General features: G+C 36.5%; 1 protein-coding gene across 1 annotated transcript in view; it reads right to left on the reverse strand.

Moving 5' to 3' along the window:
* The window catches only part of LOC114294983 (GDSL esterase/lipase At1g28580-like), a 64,469-nt gene extending 60,007 nt beyond the window's left edge, over positions 1 to 4,462 (reverse strand). The window contains exon 1 of the mRNA XM_028239166.2: positions 4,079 to 4,462. Within this exon, the coding sequence (XP_028094967.2) occupies positions 4,079 to 4,433 (355 nt within the window). The 5' untranslated portion in view covers positions 4,434 to 4,462. The remainder of the gene's footprint in view (positions 1 to 4,078) is intronic.
* Between the last annotated feature and the right edge of the window lie 12,422 nt (positions 4,463 to 16,884).

A 16,884-nucleotide genomic window follows, 5' to 3' on the forward strand; every position in this document is an offset into this window, starting at 1 on the left:
TGGATTGTTATTTTATTTATTTTATCCACGAAATTCTTCTTCATTGTATTTAGATTCAGATTTTTTGATTTAGACATGATTGTTCCCACCAAAAAAAAAAAAAATGCATAATGTTTAATTATTTTTTTCAAGAAGCAAATTATCAATATAAATTCCGAGTTGCAATAAATTGACTTGAGGGATCAAAGTCACTAAGGATCAGGAAGCCTAATGTAATATGTCAATCCTGGTGTCTGGACTAGCCAAAAAATTTCAATATGGTGATGAATCAAATGATTGTCTTTGTTGCATCAATCTTTTGGCAGTTTGATCATTCTAAATTTCTTAGTGCAGGTTACTACTCCATTGCTTTTCAAGCTAATACCTGCTGTGGTACATCTTGGTGTCCTACTACGCTGGTTCTCCCCTGACAGTCCGAGTGAGGTAATCATCTATGTTGATATATATATACCTCCACTTTTAGTATTTGTCTGTTGCCGGTGAGAAGGGTTTTGATTCTATGTAGATTTGCCATAATCCTTGCTCTCTTTATTGAAATTGAAATGCTTCTTGAACATGTCCTTGACCACCAGATTGGATTCAAAGGAGAAAATCTCAACCAAAAATGGATGGAGGGTTGGAAAAAGTTACCTAGAAAAAAGGATTCTAGTTTTTCTCTTTGAGCAATTGGTTCCATACCTTAAGTTTACTTGTGTACTATTGCAAACTAACGCAATTGTTGTTTGAAGGGAAAAAACATTAGAGGAAAAGGTATATCCCTTTATCTCCTGCTCACTTTGGGGCAGGAAGAAAATAGTGAGCAGGATGGAAACTCTCCCCCTCTTTTATTTTCCTGTTCTCTTTTGCTGCATAGAATGGGATTGTTTAAATTGGAATCTCTACTATCCAGTCATGTTTTCATATGAAATTGCAAATATCAGATGGGAGATTTGAGTTATTTGGCAGGGAGCTTTTTTTTTTTTTTTTTTTGTGCATATTACTTATATTTATTTGTGTATATATATACATTTTGGTTTTGGAGGTTGATGAATTCCTAATATTCTTTTGTTAGTTCTATAGGAGATTTGAGTTATTTGGTATGGAGTTTTTTTTTTTTTTTTCCACTCATCTCAATGTGCACATGGTGGTTTGCATCCCAACAATTTTATTTTTATTTATTTATTTATTTATTTTTTTGTGGACTTTTCTTGCTATGGAAAGTGGCAAGGGGAACTATTTCACTATAGTCTCTAGTGAATTTCTCCAGCCAGTTCCAACTAAGGCTTTGGTCTTAAGGAATGCATTCTGCAAAACAAGACCACCCTAGTATTCCACCACACACAACTTTGACTACCAGAAGGTGCCTATTTGGAGGAAATAAAAACAAAATTAAGATGGTTATTTTCTATTTATTTTATATATATATATATATATATATATAAGCAGGGAGCTGCCGTAAATGCCCTTGATTCTCAATTTGCATTGGATCAAACAATGCCTTAGACTAATTACATATATGAAAAATGGCACCATATCAAAATTTTGCATAAATATCACAAGAAGTGGTAGATATTGGGTCCATGATATTTAAAATAAAATCTTTTGTTTTACAATGTATGCACCATACTTATGCTTGTTTGATTAAATACTTGCACAAGTGACTGCTCTTAGTTCAACGGCCGTCTCAAACTGAAGTCACCACAGCATGAAACAATGATCCTTTGGGATTCACAAATCCAAACTCATCTATTTGAGGCCTAAATCATCGATAGTGTGGCCAGATATGTAAGCTTACCCATTTCGTGGTTTCAACATAAGCTATCATAGGATTTAAGCTTTGAATGCAGCAGATAACTGTAGATCCTAAAGAAGGATATATAGTGCTCATTTGAGAAGTGACTATTTTAGTTGGCTTTTTGGCTTTTTGATTGGGTGTTTTGGCTTTTTGGCTATTTTAACCAAAAAACCACCATCCCAAATGGGGCCTTAATCTTTTACTACTTGTCATAATATGTTGTATGCGTTTCTTTTTCTTATTTATTTTTTTATGTGATGTGAAGCTGTAATTACCCTTTCTGTATTATTTTGGTAATGACAAACATAAAAACTTTATTGATTTTGGTGAAGATACTTCTTTTGATGAGAAAGTTAGGTTTCCTTGTTCTTTTTTGTCATGCCCCGTTTTTTTTTTCATCGTTCTATATATGATAATTCAGCACCAAGGCACACTATTGCCTTTTGACACTAGAAAAGTTCCAGTGTCATATTCATTCAAATTCACTTCTAAATGTTCCAAGGTACTTTGTGTTTAACATTGGCATTTTTACATTTATTCCATGGTTGTTAAACTAAGCTAGTGAATTATGAAACCCTTATTGCGGAACCATATATTATTAGATTCATATTTTCATTGACTGTGATAAAGTTTTCTCCTATTTTAAAACTACTATGTTAATTTCTACTTTATTCCGTCTTTTAGGATACTGCTGACAGTCCTCCATCTGATGAACATGCAAATAGCACAGCAAAATGAACAAATTTAGTAGGGGAGAGTGGGGAAAGTTCAGATTCTGATGGACAAGCTTCTTGGTTAGTATGTTATGTTTATATGTTAATTTAGTAGAACATTTCTTCTTCAACTAGGGTAGAATAAAAAACTACTTTTGACATTTAGGCACAAGGTCCGGGAAAAATAGTGAAATATGCATCTAAAGGCCCAAAAAACATCACAAACACCTTGAGATTATCAGAAACTATCATGAACACCTTGGGAGGGATCAACATAAGTTATGAAAACTTATAGAACAATCATAGGACTCTCGGTTGGAAAACATTTAGCCTTGAAAATAGGCCGTTAGGGAGTAAAATCTTGAAATAGTCGTTAAAAGGCTGAGAAATATCATGAATACCTTGGGAGGAACTAATGTAAGTTGTAAAAATTTACGAAACAAGCACGGTAAAATTTGGTTTCAAATTTACTTCGAAATTTTTATTCTCTCTCTTCTAGGTTGCTTATTAACATATTTAGTGAATGGTTACTTTAACCTTTTGTTGTTGTTGTCTTTTTTTTTTTTTTCTTTTTAAATGGCAAATTGGAGATGAATGAATTTGGAAACTTGCATGGCAAGAGTTTTTTTTGTTGATATTACCAGACACATCCATCACAGTGTAGTATTTTTTGTTGATATTACCAAACATGTATTTTGATTATGTTGTTGTGGGTTATGATTATATTGTGACGGATCTTATCGTTTTGTTGATATTTTATTGAATAGATTAAAAGAACAGGTTTTTGTAATGATTTGTAATGGGTATTATATTCAGCAGGTTATTAAAGTGCACAAATTATTTTGATTGTGTTGTAGTTTTTGATTTTACTAGAATAGATGTTATAGTTTGGATGTTATATATTAATTCCTTGATACTACGAGACATGTATTTTGCTTGGGTTGTTTTATGATAATGAACAGTTTAATTTTATATTGATTTGTATTAGATATTTTATTTAATAGATTGTTAAAATGTACAGGTATTGTTTATTGAAAAAAAATATATAAATTGCAAATATAACCCTCCCTCTCAATTTTTAAAATTTATTTATTATTGGCGATGAAAAAAAATTGACACAAACTTTCTAATCCCAACAAATAATTTCGTCACACATATTCACTATTTCATCACTAAATTAAAATATTTGTTGACAAAAGTTTTCGTCACTGAAGGGTCTTTTTTTCCATCTTTTGGTGACAATATTTTTGTCACTAAAAATTCTATCGCTATTTTTAATGACGAAATATTTTGTCACCCAAAACAAATATAATAAAATTTTATTTAATTCTAGTGACGAAATGAACGTTATAGGTGACAAAATATTTAACATTTAGTGACGAAATATTTCGTCACCAAATACCAATAATAGGTGACAAAATAAATTTTCGTCATCAGGTACTTTTAGTGACGACGAATTGATGACGAACGTGGTGACGAAATTATTTCGTCACAGATCAATTTGGTGACGAAAATTTCACTATTGGAGACAAAGTGATTTTGTCATTAAAGAACCATTTTGTTGTAGTGTGTGTGTGTTTTTGTATTGTACCGATGAAATCGATGACGAGGCGGCCATCGGAGCAACGGCCGGTGGGGCGGTGAAAGTAGGTTTCACCATAGGGTGGTAACATGAAGTGGGGAGGCTGAGGAGACTCCGAGATGCACGCCAAGTTGCCGGTGTCGGCGATCGAATCGCCAAAGCTGAAGATGGATGTGTAGCATCCATTGGAATGTTTGATTGAAGCTGAGAATACGAGGAAGAAGAAAAAGAGAATGAATTTATATGTTTGTGTGGATGAGTTTCTCAATGATAATGGGGAAGAAGATGAAACAGCCATGAAGAGGAGAGACCAAAGTGTGTTGCAATAGATATCTAATGATGGATACGTACCCTTTTTAGTCATATTGTAGGAAATAGAAAAATGGGTGGGTGCTCGAATTTCGTGGGTCGAATTCGAAGAGAGGGAGAGAAGAGAGGAGAAGGAGAAGAGAGGGAGCCAGGGTGCTGGTTCTGCCGACGTCCTCGTCGCCTCGCCATCCTCGTCGCCTCACCGTCCTCGCCGCAGCTCCGCCTCTGCCTCTGCCTCGCCGCCACACCTCCGCCCCTGCCTCAGCCCCGAGTTTGTTGGCCCCCTCCCCTCCCCTCCCCTCCCCCCCCCCCCTCCTTCTCTTCCTCCCCTCCCCTCCCCTCCTCCTCCTTCTTCCTCCCTCGTCTTCTTCTTTCTTCTGCTGAAAAAAAAAATAAAAAAAATACAAAGATCAAAACGACATCATTTTGATCTTTCGACCCATTCGACCCACGAATTTTCGAGCTACCAACCGGAGTTGTAGGAAATATTAGGTGGAAATGTTAGGTATTCATAATAAATTTTTGCTTTGAGATTATAATATTTTATAGTTTTAAAATTTATTTTTTAATTTGGTCAATATTAAAAATTATTTGCTTAAATCCTATAGAAATTGAATAATACTATTTTTTTTTCATTGTTGCTGTTTTTTCTGGTTATGTTCTTTTTTCTTTTACTTTATTAATATTTAGCACATTTTGTTATTTTTTGCTCTAATTTCTCTAATTATTCTTTTTTTTTTTGAGCAACATTCTGGACATTTCAGTAAGTCTCCGACGATGTTTTTAACGTCTGGTGAATGTTTTGGACACTTCAGTGACTTCCAGTGATGTTTAGAATACTCCGGCGAACTTCTGGCAATACTCCGACGGCATCCCAGTGATCTTGAACATTTTGGTGACCGTCTGATGGAAGTCCAACAGTGGTGGAATGTAACAGTGTCTGTAAAAATAAAAATAAAAATTTTAAAAAAAGAACATTTTTTTATAACAATTAAAATATGTAAAATCAATTAGTGCTAATATTTTGTTTTGGGATTAGATGAATTTTGAACTTTTCATATGACACTTGCCAGTAAGTTCTCCTTTTCAAATTGTGTCAATTTATAGTCTTTAATATATAAAGAGTGTTTCGATTTGATCCCCTCAATCTAATTTTATTTTCGTTCCGTGTTTTGTTATTTTAATGGACTTTTTTCACAATTTAGTCAATTTTTTAAATTTTAAATGCACCTAATATATATACACACCCTAAATTCTGAGTAATTTTTTTAATATTTTTTCTGAACATGCAGTATTATTAAAGAAAATAAGATAATAGAAGAGAGAACATGCACCATTTTAAGAAACTTTCAAACCTCTCCAATTTTAGCATAGGGCTTTCGAAGATCAATTTCAATACATACAAACCCAGTGAAACAGATCAATTTTAATAGGTTTTCCAATGGATTTTGCAACTCCAAAGAGGGGCTTCACTTGATAAAACTCAATCGAAAGCTGTACCTGAGGAATATGGGGCCAGACTTGTGATTTAGTAATTGTGAGTTGTTTATAGAGTACCAAAAGCCTCACAACTATTACCTTGTCTATAATCCCGTATATATTAACATCCTGAATTATGAAAATTACACAAGTACTTTTTTCTAAAAGTAGCTTAAAAAGATAAACATATATAATTCACGATGTCAAAATATACAAATTCATAAATAAAGAAATAAAATCATATTTATTAATAGTTGAAAGAGGTATGTTCATTCTGACTAAGACCATGAAACCAAATTCATAACCAACCCTTATTTGGTTGAGGGAACTTGACCCTTGTTCAACTCATTAATAATACATTTCACAATGTAAACAAACCTAAATTGAACACATTTTCAAATTCATTAAATTTCAAACCAAGCTTACAAGCAATTACGTTACTCAAGTTCAACAATTATTAACTCGATTAAAACTAATCTAAAATTGACTTCAAAGATAAATAAACCAACTTATCTCAACATGAGTAGAGGTGGGGGTTGGATCCCGATGCTGAGACAAAGGAGAGGAGGTAGAGCACAGGGTAATGAAGCAAGGCATGGAGTTGTTACTGTTTTCGTGGACAACATACCCTCAGCAATGGCTGCAAAGGCTCTATTCAAACTATTTTCAAATTTTGGGATTGTGAAGGAAGCGTTTATCCCATACAAAAGAAGGCAAGCGACAAACTCACGCTTTGGGTTTGTGAGATACGACTGTCAGGTAGCAGCAGCTATTGCCATTCAAAAAGGTAACGACCTTTTGGTGGATGATAAGGTGCTAGAGGTCAAAGTTGCTGCATATAATAGAAATAACAGAGGTGAACAGGGAAGGGAGAAGCCTCAGCATTCCAGAAGGGCCCCTCACACAAACAACTTTAGTGGAAAAGCTGCATTAGTGGGTCATAGATCTTTCGCAGAGGTACAAAAAAAGGGACATTTCTTCAACGGCTGGGGAAGAAAGCATGGAGATTCAAGCCTTTGAAGAAGGCAACGGTTGGCTATATGACAGTACAATCATCAGATTCAATACAGAATATCCCACTCACATTATTTCAAAAGCCCTGAAGGAGAAAGGGTTGGAGCAAGTAGTGGTCAGAAAAGGGGGAGGTCGTGATATAATATTATCTTTTAAATCTCAAGCGGAACTGCATTCAAACATTAGCCAGCTCAAAGATTGGTTCAAGGACTGGAGTCTTTCCGTGTCAGAATGGAAGCCTGGCTTTCATCTACAACCTGAGAGATGTGTATAGCTGAGATGCTTTGGCATACCACTGAATCTATGGAATAGAAATACTCTAAATAACATTGGGCGCACATGGGGTTCTGTTCTTAGTTTAGAGGGTGACTTATGTCAACCAAAGTCATTCTCTCGTGCTAGAATTAGAGTGGTCACTGGGTATATGGAATATATCAATAGAACTGTCAACTTGATGTGCAATGGAAGTTCACATCCCGTTCTAATCTGTGAAGATCATCCAGCTTTCTCCAATTGCTTGGAGCACAACGGTTTGGAGGAGTTCAGCTCCATCGGAAATTGCTGCAGTAAGGAGAGTAGAAATGTTTCAGGGGCAGATGTCAGAATTAAGAACGACGGTGATGGGGCGGTAACACAACGGCAAGGGCTCTCTGTCAGTCACATAGGTGATGTAGTGGATACTGTTGTTGAGGAGACACTAGCTGTAGGAGGTTTCAGCAGAGAGAAGGAAGCAAACGTTGAGGAGCCTCTGTTAGAAGGGTCAGATCACAATTCAAAAAGCAATGATGACAATCTTAGGTGTATCCCTCAAGTCTATACACCCGGGTTTATCAAAAACTTCAATGAAGATGGTGATGGGCCTGGACATGGCACTAATTTGGAAGAGTTATCGGCAATGGAGTCCAGAAAAGACTTAGGGCCTGGCATTAATTTGGAAGTGGTTTTGGCCCATTCTTTAAATAAGTTCTCAAATTGTGGTCCTTCTAATAGGCCCAAGGAAGTGGTTAGTACCAAACATGGCAATTTTGTTTCTTTGGCCTCATCCATTCCTCACATGTAATCTGTTGGACCTAATCTCTCTGCTGGGAAGAGTTTTTTGACCCCTTACCCCAATTCAAAACTCCAGCAATTTACGAAGAAAAGGGGAAAAAAGAAATCTCAGCTTGAAGGATTTTCTAGCTTTGCTAGAATTCATGGCTACAGGGCTGCTACAGTTCATAAGCAATCCTCCAAGAATGTCATTTTCAGACCAGCTGCATCTGCTCTTGCACATTTGGATCTGTTTGGAAGTTCTTCATCTTTCAACCACTGTCTCCTCCAAGAAGCTAAAGACACAATGTATCTGGGGAAATCCCTAGGAATCAACTTTAATGGGATGGAAGATGTTGTTCTAAGCAAGATCATTGATTTAAAGTTTCAAGACTAGGAGAGAATTATCAAGGATGGGAAGGCTCAGCAATAATATACTGTAGATGGGTGCCTTTAGTATATTTCTTTGTTTCTTGATGAAGCTACTCTCCTAGAATATTAAGGGTTTGGGAAAACCTGAGAAAAATGGTAGAATCAAATGCCTTCTAAAGGATAGACTTATTGATATTGTTTTCTTTCAAGAGACCAAGAAAACAGTGGCTTCAGAAAATGTTGTAAGGGGGCTTTGGGGAAGCAGAAACATGGAATATATGTCTGTAGACCCTGATAGATCTGCGGGTGGGCTCCTATACATTTGGGATCCTGCTGTTTTCCAACTATCTGGCTACTGCTGTAATAGGAGGTACATATTACTCTCTGGCTCTCTATACAACTCCTTTAATTGTGTTTTGTTAAACATATATGCACCCAATGATGTTAGTACTAGAGCCAAATTTTGGGAAGATATATTAAAGCTCAAGGTCTCTTTTCCTGATCCTTCGTGCATGAGAGGTGACTTCAATGAGATCAAACATATTAGGGAAGAGGGTAGGCTATTCCAGAAGAGACAGGGGGATGAAACAATTGAATGATTTTATTGGGAAATGTGAGCTCAATGATCTACGTCTGTATGGAAGGAAATTCACTTGGTGTAATGCCCAGGATTCTGAGAAGTGGAGCCGAATTGATAGAGTCTTACTCAGTTCGGAGATGGTCAACTTTAGAATGAAGCTTTGGGGCCTGCCTAGATTAATCTCAGATCACTGCCCCTTGTTGATGATGGAAGATGAAAGAGATTGGAGGCCTCGTCCTTTCAGATTTTTAAATGCTTGGACCTTACATCCAAGCTTCTCAGACCTTTTTATCAATTGGTGGAACAACAGTTCTTTCTCTGGGTGGGCAGGATTCAGGCTTATTCAAAAATTCAAGCACCTAAAGATGGAATTAAAAAAATGAAATATTGAGGTGTTTGGTAATGTCACATCCAAACTTAAGGCTTCAGAGGAGGAGTTGTATACATTGGATATTATGGCAGAGGATAGAGCACTGCTAGATTCAGAAAAGATACGAAGAAGAATGGTCAGACAAAAAGTGTGGAAGCTTTACAGAATGGTGGAGTGGTTAAGGCATCAAAAGTCCAAACTGAACTGGACTCTGAATGGGGATAGGAATACTAGGTTCTTTCATGTCTCTGCCAATCTCAGACAGAGTAGAAATCTGCTTAACTCTATTACTATCAATGGAGTGTCCCATGAGGAGCCTAGCAGGGTCAAGCATGAGGTTTTTCAACATTTCAAGACTCATTCTATTGAAGATTGGATTAAAAGACCTGTTTTGGGAGGGGTGTTCAGGACTGTAGAGGCAGATTTTGTTTCTCATTTCCTTGTTCCAGAGTTCACTGAAGCTGAGGTTTTAGCTGTAATTAAAGATTGCAATAGCAACAAAGCCCCAGGCCCTAATGGGTTAAATCTGTTGTGCTATCAGAAATTTTGGAACGATTATGAAGCTTGAGATTATGCAATTTTTTAAAAAATTCCATCAAAATAGTAGGCTCACATATGGTATTAATAGTACGTTTATTACTCTCATCCCTAAGTTGGAAAATTCCATTAATCTGTCTGATTATCGACCCATTAGCCTTGTGAGTTCTTTATACAAAATTTTGGCAAAAGTGCTAACACATAGATTGAAGCCAGTGTTACCCACTATTATTGGTGAAACTCAAACGGCTTTTGTAGGTGGGAGAAATATCATTGATGGGGTATTCATTGCCAATGAAGTGGTGGATGGATGAAAGAAAGCCAAGAAACAAGGTCTGATTTTAAAGTTGGATTTTGAGAAAGCCTTCGACTCTGTAAATTAGGAATTCCTATTCTCATTGTTGTCTAGTTTTGGTTTTGGATCTCAATGGACTTCCTGGATGAAAGCGTATGTCTCTACAGCTAGAATTTCGATTCTTGTGAATGGATCACCAACAAAGGAATTCTTACCTCAACAAGGTCTTAGGCAGGGTGATCCACTTTCACCTTTCCTGTTCAATATAGTATCTGAAGGGCTTAATATTCTTTTGGACAGAGCACTTAATCTTGGCATTCTCAAAGGTGTGTTAGTTGGGGCTAATGATGTTCTCTTATCTCACCTACGGTTTGCCGATGACTCAATTCTTTTTTCTGAAGCAGATTGGGATCAAATGGTCCTGGTCAAAAGAATTCTCAGATACTTTGAAGTTCTCTCTAGTCTCAGAATTAATTTCCACAAAAGTGTGGTGTGTGATGTTGGTGTGGATAATGCACTTCTGCTCTCTTTTGCAAGGCTTTTAAATTGTAAAGTGCATAACCTTCCTATCAAATTTTTGGGGCTGCCTCTTGGTGCTAACCCTAGTAGGAAATCTACTTGGAAGCCTGTGATTGACAAATTTAAAGCTAGACTTTCCGGGTGGAAGAGGAAAATGTTGTCATTTGCAGGAAGACTAACTTTGATCAAGTCTACTTTATCCAGTCTACCAGTGTACTTTCTTTCTTTATTCAAGATGCTTGAAGGTGTGGCTAAAGATATTGAAAAGATTGAGGCTAACTTTTTATGGGGTGGTAATGCCATTAAAAGGAAAGTTCACCTTGCGAAATGGGTGGAGGTCACAAGGAGCACAGATCAAGGGAGGCTGAGTATCCAAAGGATCAGAGATGTCAATGCTTGCTTGCTACTCAAATGGTGGTGGAAATTTAGAACTCAAATCAATGCTCTTTGGAGGAGAGCTATCTATAGTAAATATAAGATTGATGAGCTGTGTTGGTTTCCACCAATGAAGTCCTCTTACAAACATTCCAGACTGTGGAAGGACATCATCTCTATAGGGTCTCATAGTAGTAGTATTTACAACTTCTACTTGGGCAACTGCATTATTAAAGTGGGAAATGGAAATAGAATCAAATTTTGGCATGATAGGTGGTGTGGTAACTCTTGTCTTCAGATCAATTTTCCACATCTCTTTAATCTCTCAACTGATAAAAAAGGATCTCTTTACCAATTCTTTGCAAGAAAAATCAGCTCAAGTGATTGGATTTTACCCCATAGAAGAGTGTTACATGTATGGGAATTGGCTGAAGAAGCTAGATTGCTTGGTGTCCTTTCCTTAGTTCCTTCTCTGAGTCTTGATAGAGCAGATTGCTTGTCCTAGGCTTGCGCATCTACAAGTAACAGTGAGTTCTCTGTGTCCTCTCTTTACTCCCTTAGTAGCTCTAATTTTGGCCCCAATCTCAGAATCTATAAATCCATTTGGAATAGAACCACTCCCCCTAAGGTTTCATTTTTTTGTTGGCTGGCATGGAAAAACAAAGTCAAATCTGCAGAATTTTTGCAGAGAATTGGCATTTTGGACAGTAGCGTTTCCATTCTTTGCCCCTTCTGCAGAACTGAATCTGAATCTGCAGTTCATGTTCTGTATCTTTGCCCTTTTTCTTGACGGATCTGGTTTTCTTTTATTCTTGATTGGGGGTTCTACTGGTGCATCAATAACTCTGTGGATGGCCTTCTCAATTGGTGGTTGGGTGTTAGATTGAAGAGCTTTGTAAGGCTTATTTGGAGAGCCTTTCCCCTTATTATTCTGTGGTCTCTTTGGAAGCACAGGAACGAATGTGTCTTCTCTAAGATTCAACCCAATTTATTAGGACTGTGTGAATTAATCAAAATCAAGGCACCTTTTTGGTTGAAAGCATCTATTAAGAACTTCTCATTCTCTATTGATGATTTAGTTTTCAAATGGAATCAAATCAATTTTCATTCCTGAATCCACAGTTGGTCTTTACCTTTTGATTTGCTAGTCTATTTACTTCTGCTCTAATCTGCTAGTCTGCTTCTCTGTGGGGTGTTTTGTGTTGGGTGAGATTGGTTGCTGCTGGGTGCTTTTTGGTGGGTTACATCTGTTGGGTGCTTTGGTGGGTCTCCATAGTGAGCTTGATTACTGTTGGGTGTTTTTGGAGTTCATCTGTTGAATCTGTTATTCTGCTATGTTTGAAGTCTTTCTGCTGCATATGCTATGTTTGGTCTTCATCAGATCAGATGATGCTGTAAGGGTTGTTTGGTTTGTGCTTTAGCCGAATGGCTTGCATGGTAAGAGGCAAGTGTTCTGTTATGTGATGTTTTGAAAAGCTTTGCATCTGTGTGAGGAACTGATGTGTGTTGTAGTGTTGAATCTGCTTGTAGTCTGTGTATTCTAGGTTTTGGTGTGCTATAACTGTTGTGCAGTCTGCTTGTTCTGAAGCTTGTTCTGCAATCTGAAGTATATCTGATGTTTTCATTTGGAATGCAAATGGGTAGGCTGGCTAATTGTCTTCACCTGGAAATGGGAAGGCCGATCAATTGTTTCATCTGGTTAATTGCTTCTGCTTCAGAAATGAGAAGGTTGTTCTGTGTCACTCGTTTTGTTCTGTTTCATCAGAAATGGATGGCTGGTTTAGTGAGGATTGAATTGATCAGAAATGGGTAATGTCTACTTCTGTGGGAGGATATGGCTCTGTGTTTTGTGTGGATTCTGCTTGGGATTGGTTCTGTGTTTTTTGCTTCTGTTTGTTGTCCGTTCTCTTTCTCTCTTTTTGTTGGTTTCTCACCAACTGACGCTTGGTGCTTTTCTAGCCCCAAGCCCCTCTTTATTGATGTAATCTTCCATACTTTGTATGTTTCATCAATAAAGATTTTCTTTGCCGATCAAAAAAAAAAATGATAAATAAACCAAGCCTAAATACATTCTAAAACTTACTAAGCTTTTATGTCAAGTTTGAACAACCTACTATTCTACTCGGCTCACCTCGCTGACAAGCCAAATTTTGATGCAATAACACTACAATATCGAACCTCTTAATTTATATGCAAGATGTCAAAATCCTCCAGGGAACTACAAGCATATATCTCTGGCCTCTACTCAAATGTACCAACCCAAAAAAGGGTTCTATTTCATCAAATAAAAGGAACATCACAAAGCTGCATAAAGAAAATCAATAACTGTCATTTCACATTCCATTCAAATCAAGACTCCCAATGTTTGTTGAGCACAACAAGATGCAAAATTTGAAAGTAAGAATAACAAACCTGGATGAGCGTAATAATTTAATTTAAAGAACAGAAACAAGTCGCTAAAACATATTAACTAGACCTCAAGAGTCAATAACACCCCATTCCAACAAAAATCAGCTTGCGCGCATCTCAACCCAAACAAGCAAATCATTTGACTAGTGTATAAATTCCCTATTACAGAAGCAAAATTGTGACAGTGTCCGCGTTCAAGAATCGACCTCAAGAACAGTATGAGGCTTCTCCACCCTATTAGTTGGCAAACTTAATTCCCTTCTCTATTGAAGTTATGATCTCTGGCATCAAACTTTTAAGACCTTGTTTCTCATAATCTGATAGGGGACCCATTCCAAGGACTTCCTCCGCACCATTCTTTCCGAGCCTTACCTGTTGCATTAAAATGTAGCAACCAGTTCAGGAAATTCACAAAACATAAACACATCTAAATCTTGAATATAAGCAAACGATTAATTTAGGATGAAGTGTGATAGAGGAAGCAAGAACTTGCAAAAAGAGACTTCATACATTTACTGAATAGACTAACAAATATGCTATGTGTACCAATCATCCTCAATTCCCCAAAAACAATATTCACTCTTCTCAATCACATTAAGGCTCACGTCAAAAAACAATATTCAATCTTCTCTATAAAATTTCAGTGTATATAATATGACACTGGAAGGTTAGTGACCCTATGAATTTCCGTCATCAGGAAAGGAGAACACACAAGCATGTGCTGGGATGTAAGGTTTTTCCATATCGGCATTACCCTTATCCGCATCTGTACCCGCCCGCCCATACTTTGTACCCTAGTGGCTTCCTTGAATGTGCCCTCGTATTATTCCTCAATCAATACCAGCCCCACCTAAAATTTCATATTTAATGTGCAATTTGGCTTCTATAGCAACTAAAAAAACTAATATAAACATCAATAGCTAATACGAAAAAGTCGTACACTCGTATCTAGTGTGTACATGATTCCCACTTACAGCAGGGTTATGAACCCCATTTTTTGTGGAGAGGTTTGATTCCTATGACTTGAACCCATACCACGAAACTGAGGACAGATGGAACTTTTTATCGCGCTATGTCACAACCTCTACATCAATAGCTAATATAAGATCCTAAATATTACAAAATAATGATGAAAATTTACTTCGAGGCATGATTTAAGCCAAAAGTGATTGAAAATTATAAACAATCCACGTTTATTGAATGTGAATTTTTTGACATTTTTCAAAGTGTCAAAATTTATGAATTTTTCATGATATTCAACTATTTGAATTTTGAAATCCAACATTCACTGTGAATGTGTGGATCACACCAGAAGTTAATCTTTGTAATATGTTTTAAAAAACAACAATGGCAATGGTTAAAAAATGTCATTTTAGTTGGCTCAAATTTTTGTCCTTTATTTCATTTAAGGCAAATTCACTTTTACCTTAAATGAGGGGATATTGTTGACACAAAAAAAATAATTTTTCTATCGATTATAACTTGTTAATTATGATCAAATCTCGTTTAATTGATTGTAACTTGTCAATTAGGGCCAAATTTAATTTCATTGGTTGTGACCAGTCGATTTTAGTCTGTCGATTTAGATCATAAATTATTTTTAACATAAAATTATGACCATAAATATTTATATTTTTTGTTACGACCGTGCTAGGGAGCTCGAAAACGAGCTCCCCCGAATCCCCCTAATCTTGATTTTTTTTTTCAGAAGCAGAGAAGGAGAAGAGAGGGGAGGAGGAGGAAGGAGGAAGGAGGAGGAGGAAGAGGAGGAGGAGGAGTGGATTGGAGGGGGCCATAACAGTGGGAGCAGGCGGAGGCGGGGCCAGAGGCGACGGCGGAGCTGCTGCGACGATCGGAGCTGGGCGACGGGCTGGGCGATCGGCGGCGACGGGCTGGGCGACGATCTCTTCTCTCTTCCCCTCTTCTTCTCTCTTTCTCTCCCTCTCCCTCCGAGCTTTTGCAGAGTCGAACATGGAAGAAGAAAAAAGAAAAAAATCCCCAAAACGACGTCATTTTGGAGATTAAGGGGATTAGAGGGGGCCAAATTCGAGCTCTCAAACATTATTCTTTTTGTTATTATTATTATTATTATCATCTTATTGCTCGTGCAAGAGGCAGTTGAATACATAATAGAGTTGTGGAGGAAGTTGAAGTTGACACGCATGAGTTGCTAGAATTGTGGGTTACTTTATCATTGAAGAGTTGTCTTATGGAATTGTCTTATGGAACTGTCTTGAGCAGTTGTTTTGGAAGGAATCGTACAGTTGTAGAGGAGGAAACAAAAAGAGATCAATCAAACCCAACACTCAACATGAGTATAGAATAGTTCTGTAGGAGTAGTTTATTCTCTCTAGGAGTAGTTTAAATTTAGTGATTTTGTGATTTTCTGGTTCTTATAATCAGTAAACATCTTATTCTAGTTCTTTCGTATTTTTGTTTTTGTTCATGTTTAAATCTTTGTAACAAGTAACAATTTCAGGAATACAACATCAATTTTTAGTTTTTTTTCTCTGTCAATGACCTCAAAAAAAACCATTGAATCTGTCAACGTATATGACACTAACCACTTTTGCTTGATCTATTTGTTTTTTGAAAATTTTGGGTTGCGTTTAGTAGAGTTTTAAAATTATGATTTGAGAATAGAGTTGTATTTTGAGTTTGTGAGTTTTGGAATTATGATTTGAGTGTAGAAAATTTATTTGATTATGAGTTTTAAAAAGAGTTTGAATTGAGTGATGTGATATATAATATTGAAAAATGTGTGTTTTGAAAAGTGAGTGTGGAATTAATTTTCTAAAGTTGCAACCAAACAACACACTCAAACTAAGGGGTAGAATTAAATTTTAAAAATTCTACCAAACAGAGCCCATATTGAATCTTCTTTATCGATTTGACTCAAACCAAATTTTTGCTAACAGAAAGATAGAGCAGTGTTAAATTGGCACATTAATTACTAGAGCCTGGTCTTTTTTTTTCTTTTTCTTTTTTTATCAGAGAAAATATGAACTTTATTGATAAATAGAGGTTGATAATAAACTCAAATAACCTGCTTCAATCACCAAAACCCCAATAGACTAACAAAACATGAAGACCAAACCCTGCTACAATGGAAGACTTGCCTAAGAGGCATTGAAACAAACACCATAGCTACCATAAATAGGGAAGGAACTATAGATGCCATGCCCATTTTGCCTCTACCTTGTTTTATATCGAACCATATAAACAAGCTACAAGCCTATAACTTGTTGCAATACCCCAACAAGCCTCTTATTTTCTTTGTTGTTCACCCCACTTTTTTTTTTTTTTTTCTTTTAAAAAAAATATTACTCTTTCTCACCTTGATTTACCATCAACCATCTAAAAGACAGTTTTGATGAAAATCTTTTATCATATATTTTTATTTTTACTACTAGACGAAAAGGCAATTTAGTCAACAATATGACTTTTTTTTTGTGTCCTTGACGCTCAAGTTCTAGTAACGAAACTATATCTCCAAAAATAATGGTAAGACTGTATACATCTTGTTC

This window comes from Camellia sinensis, chromosome 9 (assembly GCF_055761805.1).
Source record: "Camellia sinensis isolate YWXY chromosome 9, ASM5576180v1, whole genome shotgun sequence".
Taxonomy (NCBI): domain Eukaryota; kingdom Viridiplantae; phylum Streptophyta; class Magnoliopsida; order Ericales; family Theaceae; genus Camellia; species Camellia sinensis.